This window comes from Cyphomyrmex costatus, unplaced genomic scaffold (assembly GCF_001594065.2).
Source record: "Cyphomyrmex costatus isolate MS0001 unplaced genomic scaffold, Ccosl1.0 scaffold214, whole genome shotgun sequence".
NCBI lineage: Eukaryota > Metazoa > Arthropoda > Insecta > Hymenoptera > Formicidae > Cyphomyrmex > Cyphomyrmex costatus.
This window is the reverse complement of record NW_017276192.1, coordinates 1011527-1031023: the sequence shown is the minus strand read 5'-3', so window position 1 is coordinate 1031023 and position 19497 is coordinate 1011527. Positions and strand designations below refer to the sequence as shown.

General features: G+C 38.4%; 1 protein-coding gene across 5 annotated transcripts; it reads left to right on the top strand.

The window, feature by feature from the left end:
- Positions 1-7224: 7224 nt before the first annotated feature.
- Positions 7225-19383, top strand: LOC108773600 (chondroadherin-like protein). Of its 5 annotated transcripts, none has more exons than XM_018539465.1 (6): positions 7225-7255; positions 9790-9860; positions 10441-10867; positions 12557-12890; positions 16431-17024; positions 17685-19383. In XM_018539465.1, exons 3-6 carry the CDS (start codon positions 10473-10475, stop codon positions 19212-19214), a joined length of 2853 nt encoding a protein of 950 aa, XP_018394967.1. In that variant the 5' UTR covers positions 7225-7255; positions 9790-9860; positions 10441-10472; the 3' UTR covers positions 19215-19383. The 5 variants fall into 5 exon arrangements, with proteins under 5 accessions (XP_018394967.1, XP_018394966.1, XP_018394969.1 ...); XM_018539464.1 differs by lacking the exon at positions 7225-7255 and adding an exon at positions 8055-8570; XM_018539467.1 differs by lacking the exon at positions 7225-7255 and adding an exon at positions 8055-8734 and having other exon boundaries at positions 16434-17024.
- Positions 19384-19497: the final 114 nt, after the last annotated feature.

Sequence of the window (19497 nt, the reverse complement as noted above, 5' to 3'; positions counted from 1 at the left end):
TCGACCGCTTGCACAGACAGGTGCGCACATTTATTAACGTAAGAGCTGGATTTCGCTTTCCGCGGAGAGATGCATCGTCCAGTCGATCCAGTTCGCGAGGGCTGTCGAATGTGCATCTACAGATGACACGCAATGATGCGAATTCAACCTGCGACCACAATCTTGCTTTACATTGCCTGACTATGTATGGCGAGACAGCCAGTGCGATAACAGAGAGATGCCGATGAAATTTTTGTAAGAATCGAGACGCGACGTTATACGATCGATTAAAATGATGTGTAATATTCAGAACATTCAAAGACAGTGTAAAAAGAAATAAAATTTATTTTAACATAAAACGCCAGTGGTATTTAAAACTTTCTGATGTATATTGATATTCTACACTGATACAAAAGTATTTTTATAATTTTGACTAAAATTATATGGTAAAATAATTAGTGTTGTTTGTTTTATTTTAAAATAATCAATATCTTAATTTTTATCGTTATTACTGCAATAATCTTAGTGATAATTATATTATATAATAATATTATGTTAATTATAATAATTCATTTACATTTTAATTTTATAATTTAAAAAAATATAATAACGACAATAGTTTATAATCGTATTCGATGCAATTGTAATATACTTTTCTGATATCTAGAATTACAAGTATAATAATATAAATAAATATATTTTTTATTACTAATTTTTTATAACAGCACCTATATATTAATAGAGTTTTTCATAATTATTTTACCATGCGATTATAGTTACGGATATCAAAGTTTTCCCACAAAATGTAAATTGATAACAAATTATATACATATATATATCTACATAATAAAACTTAAATTATTTTTATATTTCTAAACAGTTTGATAAGTTTAATCTTGTCTTTTATTTAATATCCATCATAATATAAGAAAAAGCTTTATATAATGTAAGCTGTGAGTGCTGTATCTTTAACGCCCGATTAACGGATTTGCCGAGGTTGCGCGCACGCGAGATTGAATTTAAACACGCTTTGTCTCAACACACATGAAGCAGCGACGTTTGCTTCCTCGTTACCACGCGATGTTACCGTTATATGCATTCTGAAGAAAATCATAAGGCGAGAATGACGAAGCTGTCCGAGAGTAATCACGACATCCATAACACCATTTTTTTGGGGAAAATTTAATGTCTCTTTAATTTATAGTGCTTAACTCTTCGCACAAATGTACATCTGTTACTGACGTGGTTAAAAAATAAACATGATCCCTGGTAGCAAGCTGCAGACGTAATTTGTCGTCGTTTGATGCTAAAATGATATCTTTGATGTCATTTTCACATAAAAATACCGATAAATAACGCCAACTTCTACGATATTAATTTCCAATTCGATGCATCTATTTTACCTGCACAATCCTTATATTGCATTTACGTATATATACTTCCTGTTCACGGTGCTCCAGTGTTAAACTTCTCAATGCCATTCCACAGATTTTTGGAAGAACCTTATGATCATTAAAGGATTCAGCGCTCGGTTATTAACATTCATTAAACTGATCAGCGGAAACTAGCTGTTACGCGATATTTCGTCGTATCCCAAATCTTATTACGTCTTATTTACGTCTGCTACGGAAACCGAGATAGTCCGAATAGTCTCATCTAGAAATGTTCGAATCGTCGCACGCGTCATTTCGTTATGCGAAATCGCGGAAACCGACACGACGCACGTGAGAGGAATTGCAAGAGGGGCGGCGCACCTGTACATAGATGGTATCCAATTTTCGCTTGTCAGCGATCGGCTTCTGAAGAGACGTGGTTGAAGATCAACGAAAAATTCGATAATGATTGACTCTCGCGAGAAGGAAACGCACACCCGATTCGGCTGCAGTTCAATGCGAACTGACCGCATCCCATGCCATTCCATTCTGCCACCGTTCCTTTCGGTCTTATTCCGCGCGCGCGAGTGACCTCTCTCTCCCCCCGTTTCAAAGTGACTTCCCCTCCCCTCAGCCGGGTCCTTCTCCATCATTCAGACTCTCGTCGTGTCGCTGCACCCGATCCCTATCGCGGTGCGTCGCGGTGCGTCGCGCTGACAATTAGTCCATTAAGATAAGCCTCGTCTCGGAATTAACGGAAAGGAAGAGACACTTATCCAACCGAGCGAGTAAAGTATACAGAGCAGGACAAATCGACGTATCACCAAACAGCTATGCTCGAGAAAAGTTAGAGATAAGTCATATCTCGTTAAAGATGAGAATATGCTCATACATGGTGTATAACATTCCAAATACAATAAATATTATAGAATCTCGTTCAATAAGACGAAAAATATATAAATAAATATAGTTACTTTAATCTACAATAATTTCCCAAAAGTCTATTTTTTACCTAAATATAATATATATATATATATATATATTCATGTGTACAGACAGGACTTATGTCTTTGGACACTTATATTTTTCACACAATGATAAAAATGTCGTAGATTATTAAATTTATCTTCCTTAACATTTCTGTCGAGTTATACCCGCATTCCATTAAATTGCAATCTAGAGCTCCAAGAGAGATGCTCTCGTCATCGTTGCTCTTCGAAACGACCGATGATGCATCATTTAATCGTCCCTGATTAACGTTACAAGAAGTCGTCATCGGTTTTCAGAAATTTTGCTCATTGTCAGTATAAACCCATACAAAGTTTCAAATATCTCTAGAATTCTTAGAATAAGGATCATCGAGATAATAAAGACTTATCTGACTATCAGAAGAGTGAAATCGCTTCATGTGGAAAGAACAATTTTATTGTAGTATTTATAAGTATAGGTATTGACAGATATAAAAATAATTTTGTGTTAAATCATCAAAATTTAATTACCTACGTCAAAATCTCAAGCATGATATTCTAATATTTCTTGAAATAAATAACATTTTGTTATTTTAACGACCATGTGTATCAAAACAATCCATTTCTGTAGTTAGGTTTAAAGTAAACATCATCATATTAATATATGCATTTAGCAAATACAATAATAAACTAAATTTGAGTTAAATTTAATATATTGTTTTAAATTAAATTGTTTAATTTCATTTTAGTCAAATTAACGATACATTGAGTATATAGGATCAGTAGTAGCAGCTACCCTACCTATGGAAATTAAAAAAACTCAAATTAGGTATAATTTCACATTATGTTAATTTGCATTAACAATGTATAACAAGACCGCTCTTTTTAATGTTGATATTTCAATGCAAAGTATAACATCAATTTCTTGTATGACCGAATAACTCTTTGCGAGCACCCCGCGGAATTTTTCCGACTGCCGCTGACCTTGGTCTCCGCTATATAAGTGGGTGACCTTCTGACCTAATCGCCGCTAATTTCATTTGTTTAGAAACTTGCCGTCACGGGTACGAAACCGCGGCATCGTCGCGCGTCCGTTCGCTCGCTCGCTCGCATTTTTACGCGCCGTAGCATCGGAGAGCTCGCCCGCTTGTCTGTCGCGCTCCAAATACCTGTTCGGCTCTACCCACCTGCCGTGATTATGGCTCGTGGCGTCCCACGTAAATCTAGCCGCGGCTCGCGAGGGGGAAACCTCGTGCTACCGTCGTGAGAATCCATTTTTCCGCCAATTGCACTCTCCTCCTTCCGGCTGTCCTCGATCAGAACCCTGCGTACAAGAAATTGCAACCTGCTTCTTTTTTATTATTAACATCTTTCACCGGCGGGAAAGAAGGACATCTGCTGTATATATCTTCTATCCCAAGTGGCGTAAAAATCAATATACTGATGTATGCGTTACTATTTTTTAACTACTATACTTTTTAATATTATTTTTACTCTCTTTCCCCCCCCCCTCTCTCTCTCTCTCTCTTATAATAAAAAAAAATATATGAATCAATTTTTTTTATTAAAAAACTTTTAAACCATACAGATGATGTTTTAGAAAAATTCTGAGACATTCTTCAAAATTCCGATACTAAACGTCAATTACGTATTATAACTTCAATAAGGAATGTAATCTCTTATTATTATAATGAATACATCTCCACGGTATCGAGATGCTAAAATATTATAAAAAATATTGAAAAATATTGAGTAAGGATCTTTTAACAATTTGATAAAAAATAAGACAGATATTTAAGTAATAATTTTCATATATGTATATAAATATATATTCCGTTATAAATATACAAAAATATCTACATTATTAGATAATTACAAAACAGAGATCCACGTCGATTTTCAATCGTGGAAAATGAATCGCACACACACAAAGGACAAATCAAGAATGCATATATTGCGTAAGAGATAAATAACGACTCCATGGGATAAATGACAGTACCGATCGCCGTCTCATTAACGATCTAGCCAAGATATCTCGATCGTTACGGATCATCGATTTCGCGTGTACTCACGGAGCTATTCACGCGACATCACAGAGATGCGGTTGATCATTGCAGAGTCGAGGATTGCGCGGTGCTCGTTTTGCAGAAATAATCGTGTTGGCGGTAGCGAGCGATATGAATGAACGAACGCGAAACTACATGCGTCGCGAACGACAGCTCGCGCGAGACTGCCGGTCCCCCGATGACGACGCATCGTCTTTGGCATTCGGCTTGGATGGGCAAAGTAGACGGATGAATGGGTAAATGGATAGATGGATCGATGGGCAGACGCTGCGAGGCGTGTAAAACGCGCGTAGACATGATTTTTGTACCTTTAAATCACACCGAGATTAGATTCGATTAAGCTCCGAATGAGCTTCCCTCGATGCCTCTAAAATAATTTATGAAATATCGTGATCCATAACAATGATTATATATGTATATATATTCAACAAAAAAAACAGCTTTGCAACTGTAGAGATTCTTCAATTGGTTTATATATTTATAAGTAGAGAGAGTATAAAGTAGAGAGGTATAAAGAGAAAGAGAGAGAGAGAGAAAATGAATAAATGACTCTATTAGTTTCCTCTCAGCTACTTCAAAATACAGCTTATGTATTAAAGAATCTTATAACAGTTGCAAAACTGCTTTTTCTAATCTACACAGTCACTGACTTTTCTTCACATTTGAATTTTTTATCTTTTTTATTTGTACCAATTCTGTTGTCTCGTTAACGCATATGTTCGTTAACATATGTAATACGTTATATTAGGCTGATAATCATTATGAAGAACGATTAATTTACCTGTCACAAATTACAGTAAAATAGTTAAATGTCTCATGCAATTTTCAAGAAAATTCCTGACACAATGTCAAATTATCATGTTCTTTTATTTGTTTTTCTCCTTAATTCTCGACCAGTTCGCGTGCTTATCTTCTAAAGCACGTATATGATGATTTAATTGAGCTAATGGCACGTAAATGAAAAACATGCGTGAAGCGTTCGTTCATCAATTACGTTCTTCCTAAAGTGTAATCAGACCTTCGTGGGTTGTATGATGTAATGCGCATTTCTGGACGAGACCGTGACATTGCATAACATATTAAATGTGATACGCAAGTAGCGCGAGTTATCGATGTACTAGATATAATAACACACATATACTGATACATACTGTCGTCTCATCATAATTAGTTTCTTATGAGCAGTTATCATACGTATCTACATATATTAATGTTCACATATAATTTTTATACAACGCAGCTCGTCGATAAAACAAGAAAATAATTGATCTACTCTCTGATCAAAATTAATTCGAGTTTATTTAAAATTAATATTATACATAAATCAAATTATTTTACTGAATAATCTCTGTTTATAAATGTTAGAAAACCAATTTAAATTTTAATAACCGACTTTTCTACCAATTTGTAATCGATTTTTTTACTTTAATTTAAAATATCGATGCAATATTTAACGAAATCTCAACGTTAATTTAAAAAAAGTAATCTTGTGTGTGTGATTGCATAAAAATTTTAATTTTAAGTAATATAAACTACATATGTACAAGGACTCTTAGAATTCAATAAAGTTGTAACGAAACGAGGAGACTATGGGAATTAAGCACGCAGATTAAATAATGTTATAAAATGTCAAACTTAACTAATTAGTCTATTAAGAATTTTACAATATTCTATTCGGCTTTAAAATTCAAGCGCCTTTATCAGCGATAAAAAAACAGAGGTTAAAACGTCGAAAATTGTATGTCGTATTGAATTTCAAGTTTGAAGATCAAGACGTTCAATGTCGAGCGGAAAATGTGCCTCGGGAGAAAAGTCGATTACAAAACGGTCGACAAATAGATACACGTACAAGTTCAAGTCCACTGCCGCAATAACATCCCGTGTCTACATAAATTTTCTCTTTTCCGCTTTGCCAAGGAGAACATTGCCAACTCGCTGCTCGAAACGTTGGAAAAGTACACTAGAGGTCGAAATTACCGAACATTTGAAGATTCATCCATTTTTATTTGTACTTGCTACAAGATGTTGAAATTGACGATTCGTGTGAAAATTAGAACATGTACACGGAAAAGGACAAGGTAGAAGAGAGGAGACAAAGGGAGCGTTTTGATATTGACGATTCGTGTGAAAATTAGAACATGTACACGGAAAAGGACAAGGTAGAAGAGAGGAGACGTTTTGGAATGGAATACGCATTTCGTCACACCAGCGTGTGCATCACCGCGTATACGACTATAAGTATACGTCGTCGTAAATGCAATCGTCCAAGAGGAATCGAGATAGAAGCAGAAGGAAGGAGAAGAGGAAAGGAGAAGGCAACCGGAGAGGGAGACGAGGAGCGCCTCGAGTACGTCGTCGTCAACGCGTCGCGAGAGACCTTGGAGCTGGCCGAAGAGCGTTACCATTTTCGCGGGGCGTAGTAGCGGATTGACGCAGGTGTGGACCGATCACGCGGTGCCATAGGCCACGCAGAGAGTAGGTACACGGCGTATAGGGTGGGGCACGAAAGGGCGCGGGCGTTTTTGCACGGGGTGATAAAAAAGAGACCGAAGGTGTGGACAGAGTACGATCGTACGAATTAACCTCGAGCTGACGAATTGTGAAAAAGATTTGTCATGATTTCATCGTGACAGTTGATTAAATATTGATTTGCATCGTTAACTATTTAACGCTAAATGTCCGCATGCAGATCCGATCCTCTGACGTCCTTTAAACACCACAGAAATTTCTATTTTTTCTAGAACGATATACGTTTATTGACGACAAAACTGTGATTTTCTCTCTCTCTCTCTCTCTCTCTCTCAAGTTCTTCAACTAATTAACAATGGTCCTTTGCGGATGTTGCACAAGTATATCACTATTAACAAAGGTAAGGAGACTGCACAACGTTTGCCATCACCTTTATGTTATTTTGTTATTAGAAAAGAAATCTTTTTTCTTAGAGGAAGAATGACTATTTAAAAAATTTTGTAACTTTTCCTTGAATAAAATTTATTATAATTTATTATGTCATTTTTTATGCCAACTATATATTTAGTAGAATTATAAATATTATTATTATTATTATATTCAGTTGAATCAACTAATCTCTGATTTGCGGAGATGGGCAATCAAATTATCACACAGTTTAATTTAGTTGAAACAAAAAGTTCGGTTATATTATAACATTTTTATTTGTTTCTAACACAGTAAAATGTCACAATAACCAAATTCTTTGCTTCAATCAAATTGAATCGTAACCAGATCGCGCAGTGTAACATTATAACAGTAATAACTATATGTATAAATACAGTTCACAATCATAATAATTATTTTACAATTATCCTAAATATCAAACATTTTTCTCTCAGTGATAAAATATGTATCTTCTTTATTTCACGGATACAAGGGTCTTTACGCGAACGCGACATCTCTCTTTCCCATCAGATCTCGCAAACAAAAATTTACTGTCAACCACCCCCACTCGTTCTCGTCGCGTATTATGCGTCACCCTATATTACGCGTCTAGTTTTATGCCAAACTAGAGCGCGCCGTGCTAAAGATAGGTCGTTGCAGGCAGGAATCGGTGTGCATCCATTACCGGCGCAAGGAACAAGGGCGACCTTGGCCTTACGAGCTTATATAATGAGGAAGCGGCCGATTTGCGAGCTCAGTCGTTTCGACGCGATATTCAAGCCAGACAGAACGCATTTCTCTTTTTTCTCCTCGTATGATCTATATTGATTTCTATTCGAAACGTCATGTCATTAGAACTGCTCCTCGCGGTTTGTGCAACAAGAGAACAAATTGTACTGCCAAAGCATTACTAAAGCGTCTATCATTTTTCACGCCAACGCGAAAGTTTTTTTTTCTTTTTGCCTACCATCTCGAGCGTGAAAACTTAATTCAAGCTGGCTGGTCGTAAGTTAGCTTTAAATTTTTTTTCGCGCTTTTTCTCGTGAAATTAATTTTCGTTCTATTACGATCGAAGACCGCTCCATGAGCGTTGGAAACTTCCACGAGGTCGTTAGAGAAAATGCGAACGACACCGCTCGAGATGGTAGTCGTTCGATCGGAAAAATAAAAGTGCCATTAAAGGAGCGCGCGCGCTGCTGCAACTGATCGACTGACCGGCGCGGCGATCGCGGTGGGGATCTCTCTGCCGCGCCGTGGAAAATCAACGTCTCTTCTTGGCAGAAACAGAGGTAGCCCGTGGGTGGCAGCGGCGGCGACGCGACAGAGATCGCGAGGCTCTTCCGCTTTTTTGACAGATGCGTGTGTCAGTGCCGCGCGACGCATTGTAGTGCCCGTCGAGTGAGGTCAAGCATTGTTTACGACATTGTTTACACACGGTGTTCACCCGTTCGCGGTGAGTTACTTCGATACGTGATTGCAACGAGATTATACGCGGAATCCCGATTAGTGAATATTTTCGAAAACAAAATTTACTTCTTCTTTGTAATTAATTAATTCTTTTAATTGCGCATCAGATTGCTTCTCCTCTTGATCCAAGTAAACTGCAAATGCTTACGAAACTTTAGTAATTAACGTCATGTGTCAAGCTATACGGAGATAACCCGTAAAGCGCGTAACTTGTGTGTTTGAACTTTAATCCGATTTACTTTTTATATCTTTTTCTAATTTTAAAAATTAGAAAAAGATGAAGAATAAATTAAACTAAGAGATATATTAAAGTTAATCTACATTTATAGAAATGGAAACAATCTTTTACAAAAAAAAAAAAAGAAAAAAAAACACTTGAACGTAGAATCTCATATTTCAACCGAATTAGTCTTCTTTTCCAACACAATTGCACGACGTTGCGAGTTGTTTCGTAATCTGTATTCAATTGCATACCAACGCTGCTAAATAATATTGTATGTTGAAATTAGATGGAAGAAAGATTCGGTAGAGGGCTTGATGATTTCTCGCATTGAGCGCGCATCTGTTGAAAAGCAAACTTAATGCGACCTTGGATTTCTTTATTATGGTTATGGTCACGCGTACGAGATCGCATCTGCTACGCAGACTAAGCCCGTTAGATATGCAAAAAATCTATTTGACAGTTTGTTCCATGCAAACGACGTTACGTGAAGCTCGTTGGAGAAAATATCTTCGGTGGAGGATACCATAAAGTCGTATTACTTTGTGATGCCATCAAGCGTGCGGCAAATGCAGCAAAATTCCGACGAAACGAAAATTTGGCATTAACCATGCACTTAATGCATCAACACTTTAAGTCCGCGTTTATTCTCTGACCATGAGATCATCACAGAACTGACATAACTGGTGCGCGTAATAAAGCTATCGTACAATAATTTATTCGGTCGCGCAAACAATATTTCATACGATATTCTTTATTATTCTATAACGTATTTTAGAGATCGTGTCGAGATATTAATAATGTTTCGCATGTCTTTCTAGGGCTGAAGCGATTCTGCAGGTAAACTATAAAGTGAGCGGGTAAAATTACGCAATAATACCAACACCAAGGCGTAAGTAAAGGGATGTTCATTATTATGCTTCAAACCTGCTTCACACCTCGCTCTAAATACTGAATATTAATTAAATAATATAATAACAAATTAATACAGCCTAATTTATATAATATTATTAAATAATCCATAAAAAAAGTTTAGAAGCGTCTAAAACATAGCGAATTACATTCACATACATTTGTATTTAATTTATACACATTGGAACGGTTTTGCTAAAATATCGAAAAATTTAGGTATACACAAATATTGTAGATCCGAAAATAATTCTATCGTGGACCATCGAAATAATGAGCCGGTTACTGAAAAATGTAAAAACTTTGTAGTATTACGCTTGAGCGTTCTACATCATTATTTCGATAGCTTCCCCTCCTTTAACAAAATTATTTTCAGATAACTAAATTGTTTCGTACTTCACAATCGTTCTTTCCGTGTCTAATTTGACTGACATTTAATACAACGTCAATTTGTAACATTTTCTAACGTACTTATTTTATGTATATAGCACATATACACAGAGATTTAAATATACTGTAATTCAGAAAATAATGGTCGATTTAAAAGGCGTTTCTTTTTCCAGGTGACCCACTGGCACGGCGACCACGAGGAAGGATGGTCAATTCGATATTGCTTCTTTGGGCGTTGGTCGGCCTAATTGGCGGAGTGCACGGCAAATGCAGCTTAGCACCGATTGCCGACAACGATCGGTCGATCGCCTACGCGTGCATCCACGGTGATCTGAACGACCTCGACGAACTGTCCAGCGAGACTGAGTGGATCGAATTCTCAGTGTCGCGTTTCCAAACGATTCCCGATGACGCGTTCCACCGATTCCCGAATTTACGTCGCCTATCCTTTTACAATTGCCACGTAAATTTGATCGAACCCGCGGCGTTTCGCGGCCTGAATCGACTCGACTGGCTGATTTTCCACGGTACGAGGATCCACGCGGTGAGGTCCGCGTGGTTCCGCCACCTGCCGAATCTTAGACGATTGATCCTAGACAGGTATCGTTTTTCTCACGATCTAACGATTACGAATGTGACCAAATTACGGTAAATTTTTCGTTAAAAAAACGCTGTTTAAATAAAAAAATATCAAGAGAACGAAATTCAGTAATATAATACATGCAATTTTGTATGTAGCTTTTTCAACATCAGTTTCAACGGAAAATACGCCAGTTGTAAAAAATCATTAAAAGTGTATTATTATCAATTAAGAATCTTTTTTTATTTGACCCGTGGCAGTCAACGCCATATTAGTGATTCATACAAAATGTCATCGACAATATTGTTACAGCATCGCTGTATTCATAAAATTCGAGGGCATCGATAGACCGAGGCCATGTGCAGTAGCTTATGTAAAGCGTCCGGCAGCTTATACATTCGGTAATGTCGATGACCCAGTTATCCATTACAATCGTGATGTCATTCGGAATCCAAATATCAGATAATATTAAACTCGCGATTGAGAGAAATCTCAAAGCTAAGCTAAAGTGCCTAGTGGAAGTTTGCCTCGAAAGATCTACTATTCGAAGAGCTTTAAGAGCTTTTAATTCCATTAAAAGGATATTCCCAATTGCAATATGAAATTTTTAATTATTAGGATCTTTTTCGCCGCTGTCATTATGAATCAGAGAGCGCAAAATTCTCTATCTGTTAAAATGTGATAGTGAGTTCAGTCACTTATCGTATACATTACAGAAATATTTTAAACGACTAAATAATGATATTGTCACGTTATTTGACAGAATATACATTGTATTATTTCATTGAGAAATCAATTAATTTGTAATAGTTTTTTAATTCCAAAGTAAACAATATTTATATTAACTTGTTTAGTAAATAATCAGCTAAATGTAATACAAATAAATGTAAATAAAGGACTCTTAAACAACAAAATATAAGAAGAGGTAAAAGACATATAAAAGTACAATTGATTTTTTATATAAATTTTTAAATTTACAATGCGAATATATAACAATAAAATTATATTAATTTTAATACATTCACTTGACTTAAATTGTTTAATTCCATTGTTTCAGTTAAATTAACGACATATTTCAAGTAGCAGCAAGCAGTGACAATACTAACGATCTTTAAAAATAATTAAAAATAACTAAATATAGTAGAATTAAATGTAATTTGACATTATAAATTCAATACTGAAATTAATTATATCATACCATTGCATTTAAATATTTGATATAAAGAGAAAAAAATAGCGTTTAATGTGCATCTAATTCAATGTAGTGCGAGAGTGACCGAATTTCCCCCCCCTCTCTCTCTCGCCCCCTCTTCCTCTCCCGCTCCCTCCCTCTCTCTCTCGTTCTCTTTTATCCATTAGATAAATTATCACGTAATTTATTGAAAAAGGTGAAATAACTAATCCTTAATATTTTTGCGCTATTTTTCCAGTTTTCGAACTTCGAGATCTCGAAAGAGAACTCTTATAACTCTAATTCTCGTGATCTCCCAAGTTCGAAAACTAATTGAAAATAAACGAAACAGCAACATACTTATGACAACAACCAGACTTTGTACATCTGGTTATCTCGAAACTACAATTCTAATAGATTTAACCAGAAAACTTAGATTTCAACTTGATTTTTCACTGCAGAATTCTAATTCATCAGATTCTTCTTGCAGTGCACAACACACAATAATGAAGTATACGACTCTTGTTTCTTCTCTCAGATGCGGCCTGGTGCACGTCGAGCCTGACGTTTTTCGCATGTTACCGCGACTGGAGACCCTGGACTTGCGCGACAATGACCTCGATTGTCTGTCGGTGGAGGAGCTGTCACATCTGACCGCGCTCAGGACCGTGCGCATCGACGGCAACCCATGGTTGTGCGAGTGCCGGTTAAGAATGGAGAGATTCTTTCGCGAGAGATCGATCATCCAAGAGATTGAATGTAAATTTCGGTCCAAGATCTGCATCGTGCATCGAAATCCGCAGTGCATGACACAGATCGAAATCCCGCTTCCACCTCCGACAATAACCATCGAGCAGATAGAAAATTTCGAGGTAAATCAGTCGTTTATAATTTAACAATGAGAGAGAGAGAGATGTAACACAGCTTAAATTTTTATCCTATTTATTTTTGTTCATTCTTACTAATGTATACAGCCTTTTGGGCCTAGGTAGGAAAGCATCTCCATTTTTATCACATTTGTTGCGTTTTTTATTAATAATGTGACTTATATTTATTTCTTACAAAAAGTAGATTATCTTTAAAATCTCGGTTTAATTATTTATCTTTTCCTAATTAAAAACAATTATTTTCCAAGAAAATGTAATGAATTGAGGATGCTTTATACTTATGGTCAAGACTGTAATTTTATATTGGTAAAAAAAAGATAAAAAGTAAGTTAAACTGAAATTAAAATTAATTTACATTGTGGTCATCAGACAAATTCGAAATGAATTTGAGAGATGTTTGTAAGGGAGTAATTATTAGCTTCTCTTAAACGTATTGTCCGTGTTCGTTTCGCAATCTTATGAAATAAGCTGCAGCCACACATCGAGTATATCAATATATATCTACCGATCGACAGTAAGGCAATAAGGCTCGAGTCGAACTATACCTATTGTTTTTTTTTTCTTTTTTTTCGCGTTTCAGGGAGCCTAAGCGCGATCTTAGGCTAAAGCAGAACCGTCTCGATCATATAACGTAAATTACGTATATCTGATAATATCGCACAATGTACCTTGCAGGCGTCTCACTACTATACGATTTCTATATCGTCTAAAAAATCTTGCCTTATCGAACGGGATGAAAGTGGAAAGCTAACGTTAGTTCTTCGCGCATGATGACTAATTAAGAATTTAATTGCGCGTCTAACGACCGTATAATGTCGTTGCTCTCGATGTATTTATTCTCTTTCATATTATCACATATGAAAGAAGGTAGTAAATATCTAGATATAATTTAACACGAACATCATACCATAAACGGGGGTAAAATGCGGATGGTACAATATATTTCATTTGAAATAATTAGATTTATTTGTAGCGCGGAAAATCAGACGTTATAAAAAATTTATATTCTTCGTATAATCATAATAAATTAATTGTACAATTTCAATTCCCGTTTTCTTTAGTCGGTTATTTGATCGATTTCATCCATCATTTAAAAAATCCCAAATCACCAATCGTTGTAATCGCAATCTTGGCAATTTCGAGGAATATTATTATATAAAGATAAAAATAAACATTTTCGCCTAGTGTAGCACAATCTACAGAAAATCTTACACTCATCTTAACTTTCCGGAGTTGACGATGGACACCTATTGTGAACCCACTCAATTATTTTCTCTATGTTACATTTTGTAAATTTGAATAATTGATATTAAATTAAATTTATACACACACACACATTTTTTTATACGTATAAAAGTTACGTCATTTTGTAGAACTGATCTTCTACAGAAGGCATGTCCAATTTCAGCTTCCAAGGGTAAAATGGGGCTCACAGGGGCTCACTCTTTCTTGACAGTCTCGAAAATCTTATCGAATTTTTGTTCAGCGCCTTGCATTTTGGCTCCGGAACTAAAGTTGGACATACCTCTTCCACAGTATTCGAACTCGTCGAAATTTCCGTTGTTGTGTTTGTTCAACATCCGTTCACCGGGAAAATAATTGAATAAACAAACAAACTCACCATATCGGAGCACGGAGTCTTGTTCTCGATAGCGCCACGAGCAACCCTCGCATGTTGTCCGAGCGCGTCCCCTCGGGTGCCGTAGTCTCCCTTCGACGGCTGCTTCCGGGTTCCGGCGACGACACTCGGCCGACTCGGCGTCGCCTCGCGACCGCCAAAAATCGCGCGTGGCATGTAAACGACACACAAGCGGAAAAACGTCCGTTGTCATCGAACCTGGACGTCACGACGCGTGCACAGGTCCGCTCCGGCGAAAACCGCTGAAAACCGCGCGCGACACAGCGCGACATATGGCGGACGGACGCGCGAATCACGTGACCCGCGCGACGCGATTGTTCGCCTTCCGCTCGGGGGCGGTTACCAGTCGACACGCAATCCTCAAGAGCGATCGGACGTAGAGCGTCCCTTTGTTGACGTATGCTCGATACGCGAGTCACAGGTGTACTAGAAACAACTCTCCAGTCTGACACTCAACCGACGACGTGACATCTCGATTACACGACTCTCAGCTCAAGTGAAGTTCGCGCGAGTCGGGTCACGTGGCTGTCGAGGCTAGCTTGCCCTGATTGGCCCGTGGGATTGACGAAAAATCGCGCGCGTTACACAATCGATGCGCGCGGCCGATACGTAGGAAGCAAAGATTACGCGATATCATTGATGTAATTAGTGTGATTAATTTGGTTCCGTCACCAGGTCCTTGTTGATAATCATGTGGACGAATCACGAGGAAAAGCGAAACTCCAGTTTCGATTGACTATATAGATGATGATAACCGAAAACAAAACGTGAAAAATAAACAATTTTTCCATTACCTTCAATGATAAAAAAATGTCACTTTTTACGTTTTTCTGTCTCTTGTTTAAGTCAACGGCACACAATGTATGTATATTTTCTTGCTTGCATTTTAATAAATTATTAGAAATTATGCGTTGTATAATTCTATCTATATAATTTATCGCAGAGCGCGAGTAATTCAGCAAGAAAACGTGCCGCTGGCTTTAGACAGTTTAACTCGCTCTACACGATAGGTATAGGAATTGTCTTTTGCTGTGAGATCTGTTCTTTAGTCCGGATCTACAATAGAGTTAACCACAAGAAATGGACGAATCATAGTCGATTATTCTCCTCGAATTCGACTGTAATTGGTTAATTTCTTACAGCCTAAGGCTTAAAACACGTATTGTAGATCCGGGGTTACAGTCAATTGTTGTTTTCGACTGTGATTGGACAATTTCTTAAGATTTAAGGCTTACTACTACGCTATTGTATTTGTGGACTTATCCACATAACTTTTTTGCACGAGAAGTTTTTTTTTTTTTTTTTTTATTTTTCCGTAATAAACTTTAAGTGAACAACTCAAGCATTTCGTCTCAATAATCTCAAGTAACTTTTCCTGAACGGAAAAGTCACTGCAGATAAACTGCAATGTCATATATATATTTTGAGAGAAGAGGTACAATGAACTATGTAAGAAAATGATTAATAAATTATAACAAAAATCTTATTCAGAAGAGCTATAAAATTAAAAAAAATAGACCTCCGCTGTCTAAAGTTTAAAGCTCAGAATAAATTAGTCGACATTATCGGAGCAATCGGAGTAAAAGAGGCTTGCTATTGTAAATTGGAATTTCAATGTAGAGCATCTTAATCACAGTTCAACTTGCTGTCCATCTTTTTCTTAGGCTTGTTAATGTAGCGATTCTTACTCGTCGATCTTCCTTTAATTCGTAGAAAGAGAGTTAATTGAATGAAGGATAAAAATTAAACTGCGCAGGTAGAAACGGGTATTAGAGAAAAGTTAGATGATTGCGAGCACGAGCGAGTCCACTCACCTCTGTCGCGACGATTAGTCGCGCGCGCGTCTTCCAGAGAGATATAATCTAATCTCGCTCGCTCGTTGCCAGCAGGAACGTCCCGGCAACCGCTTCCAGACAAGCGCGCTGACGTCCCTGGACCGTCTGCCGGACAGGACAACGTGGATCGAGATCACGGGTCTGTGGATCGACCGTTTGCCCGCGTACGCGTTCTTTCGTTTCGGCAACAGCCTGCGCAGTCTGGATTTGCGCGATTGCTCGATCGGCGCGATCGAGCCGGGTGCGTTCGCCGGTCTGCATCAGCTGCAACGGCTCACGCTCGTCGGCAACCGGCTGCCCGCGGTCGCCGGCCATTGGTTCGCTGATCTCGTTGCGCTCCGCCACGTGGTGCTCGCGCGCAACGGCATCGAGCGCATTGAATCCGGTGCTCTGCGTCCGCTCGCCGGCAACCTGCGCCACCTGGATCTGCGCTACAATCGACTACGTTGCCTACCGTTGGACGAGTTGGCGCATCTGAGGCACCTCGAACGACTCGACATCATCGGGAACCCGTGGTACTGCGAGTGCCGCAGGAATCTGCAGAAATACCTGACAGACCGTAACGTTGGATTTGAGATCACCGCTGGTCGCTGTTACGAGGAGAACCAAGTTATTGAGCCGACCGACGGATGGCAACATCCGCATGTAAGTGAACCGCAGGCGGGATATTTCAAAGAAAACATTCTCTTTATTATTCTACCCTCCGACACGTTCGGAAAAAAATATATATTATTCGAGTAGCTTTTCTTGTTGAATATTTTTATGATAAACAAGTCTCGAATAGTGTTTCCATTGTTTTTACGTGCTGTTTATTACGCGCTCTCAAACGCACTCTTTATGAAATACAATATTTTAGATTTGCTCCAACGTATTCCTACTCACTTCGCAATGCGCTCGTAGAGTGAGTAGGATCAGCCATAGATATACAGCGGAACATGTTGGAGCATACGACGCTAACAAAAGCTCTTTGTCGATTATTCGGTTTCTCAAGTAAAAGAGATATTGTAATTTATGTAATTTTTATTTATGTAAAGTTTCTTCAAAATTTCTATAATTAATTTTCTCTAATTTATTATTTTTTCAAGTACTAAAAGAAAGAGTCTAAACAAATTTTTTCCAAATTTCTTTGTTAGTTAGATTCTAAAAGATTTCAACATTTCTGAGACTTTTTATTCTATAATTTCTAAAGGTAATAATAATTGTTAAAAATATTGTAAGATATGCAGGTATGACGTTTCACAAATCCTATACAGGATCTCCAAATTCCTACGCATGTGTGTATCATCTACTGTAATCTCTTTTTAGGTAACGACTTCGGTTACCGGTCATGTGCATTGGACCACTTTTGATGACACTCTGAGCCAGAGAAACATCACCGTAATAAGACCGATCGTTCAAGTTCCCACAGAGAGACCAGCGGTTCACAGAGGTACTTGTGTGCGAGACAGGACTCAAATGTCACGGCAGGTTTTCACCTGTAGCGGCATCACCTCGCTCACCGAGCTAGATGTCTTACCTCACTCGGTTCACGCCATTCGTATCGTCCTTTCAAATCTGAAGACGATCCCAACGCGAGCGTTTGCCCGTTTCGACGGCTGGCTATCCCAGCTGGAATTACGCGACTCCAATATTGAGACGATCGAGCACCGCGCCTTCGTCGACCTGTATAATCTGGAACGTTTGTCACTGCACAGTAATCAGTTGAATTCGGTGACAGCCGAGGCATTGGAAGGCCTGACGACTCTGCGACATCTGGACCTTTCGCGCAATCACATCTATCGGATTCCCAACGAGGTCTTCGACATCCTGCCACAGCTCCACATTCTTGATATATCCGAAAATTACATGAATTGCCTCGGCGTGGAACATATGGCGCGCAAGATGCCGCATCTGTATTCTCTCAAAATATCGGGCAACCCATGGAGTTGCTTATGCGGCACCAAGCTGGTCAGTTTTCTAGACTCCCGCAAAATACCGTATAATCGCGACTCCCTATTCGACGTGAACGATGACTGTTATGTCACCGTATTGCCTCCGTCGTCGACGTCAGCGACTACTTACGCTCCATCGCGGACTACCACAACCGAACCACCCTCGATAGGCTTCTACAACGAGACCTTAGAAGGTTCCTGCTTTAAAATTCCCGAGTCCACGGAACCACGATATCGTTGCGTGGGTGGCAATCTAATATTGCTGAAAAACGTACCACACAATGCTGTTTACATCGAATTCCACGAGGGTCATTTGCCCATCCTCCCAGTCAATGCTCTCTACAATTTTCGAAACTTGCAGGAGCTAATCATCAGGAACTGCGGTCTGAGAACTATCTCGCCCGGCGCTTTCAGGGGTCTGGACTCCCTAGAACGACTCACCATTCAGGGTAATCCACTGACGTCGATTGAGGCAAACTGGTTCAACATAGAACGTCTCGAACGGCTAGATCTGCGCGGTAATTCAATTCGGTACATCGCACCGGGTGCCTTCCGCTATCTGCGCAGACTGGTCTACCTGAATCTCGAAGGTAACGATCTGCAGTGTATCTACACCAGTGATTTTCAGGATATGCCAAATTTGCACATCGTCGAATTTACCGGCAACCCGCTCAAGTGGCGTTGTCGCATGGATCTGGAACAGTTCCTCGAGGCACAGAAGATTAAGTTCGTCAAAGTGGAAAATTCGTGCGAGGGCAAGAAGATCATGAGGAATCTTCTTTACCAGAATCGGACCGTCGAACTGGAGTGTCCACCGGGCTGCTCGATGGCGAGCAATATCGAGCTGGAAAAGTGCTCGACGTTGGCATTTGTATTGTTCTTCGCGATACGAATGTATTATTAGTCGTTCGGCAAATAAGAACAAAAGTAAGGCCAGAGTTAAGGTACTCAAAGACCTTGTCTTATCAATGAGTGAAACAGTTTTTGAGAGGTTCGGTCATTATCGAAAGAATTAGAAAAATTACATTCGAATGTTAAGCAATAATATAATATATCGGTATAGTTCACGAAACACAAACTAACAGTGTAACGTTACATCAATATTAGAATTTTTCACTCACAATAAATGTAATACAACACTTGTTGTACACAACAGTTACATTATTGAATAGGAAATTATTATATGT

What these genes read in the sequence shown, in the direction of transcription:
- LOC108773600 (XM_018539465.1), top strand. Translation starts at nt 10,473, where the DNA reads ATGGTCAATTCGATATTGCTTCTTTGGGCGTTGGTCGGCCTAATTGGC. An exon ending in AGACGATTGATCCTAGACAG is followed by an intron (nt 10,868 to 12,556) that starts GTATCGTTTTTC and finishes TTCTTCTCTCAG; the next exon opens with ATGCGGCCTGGTGCACGTCG. An exon ending in AGCAGATAGAAAATTTCGAG is followed by an intron (nt 12,891 to 16,430) that starts GTAAATCAGTCG and finishes GCTCGTTGCCAG; the next exon opens with CAGGAACGTCCCGGCAACCG.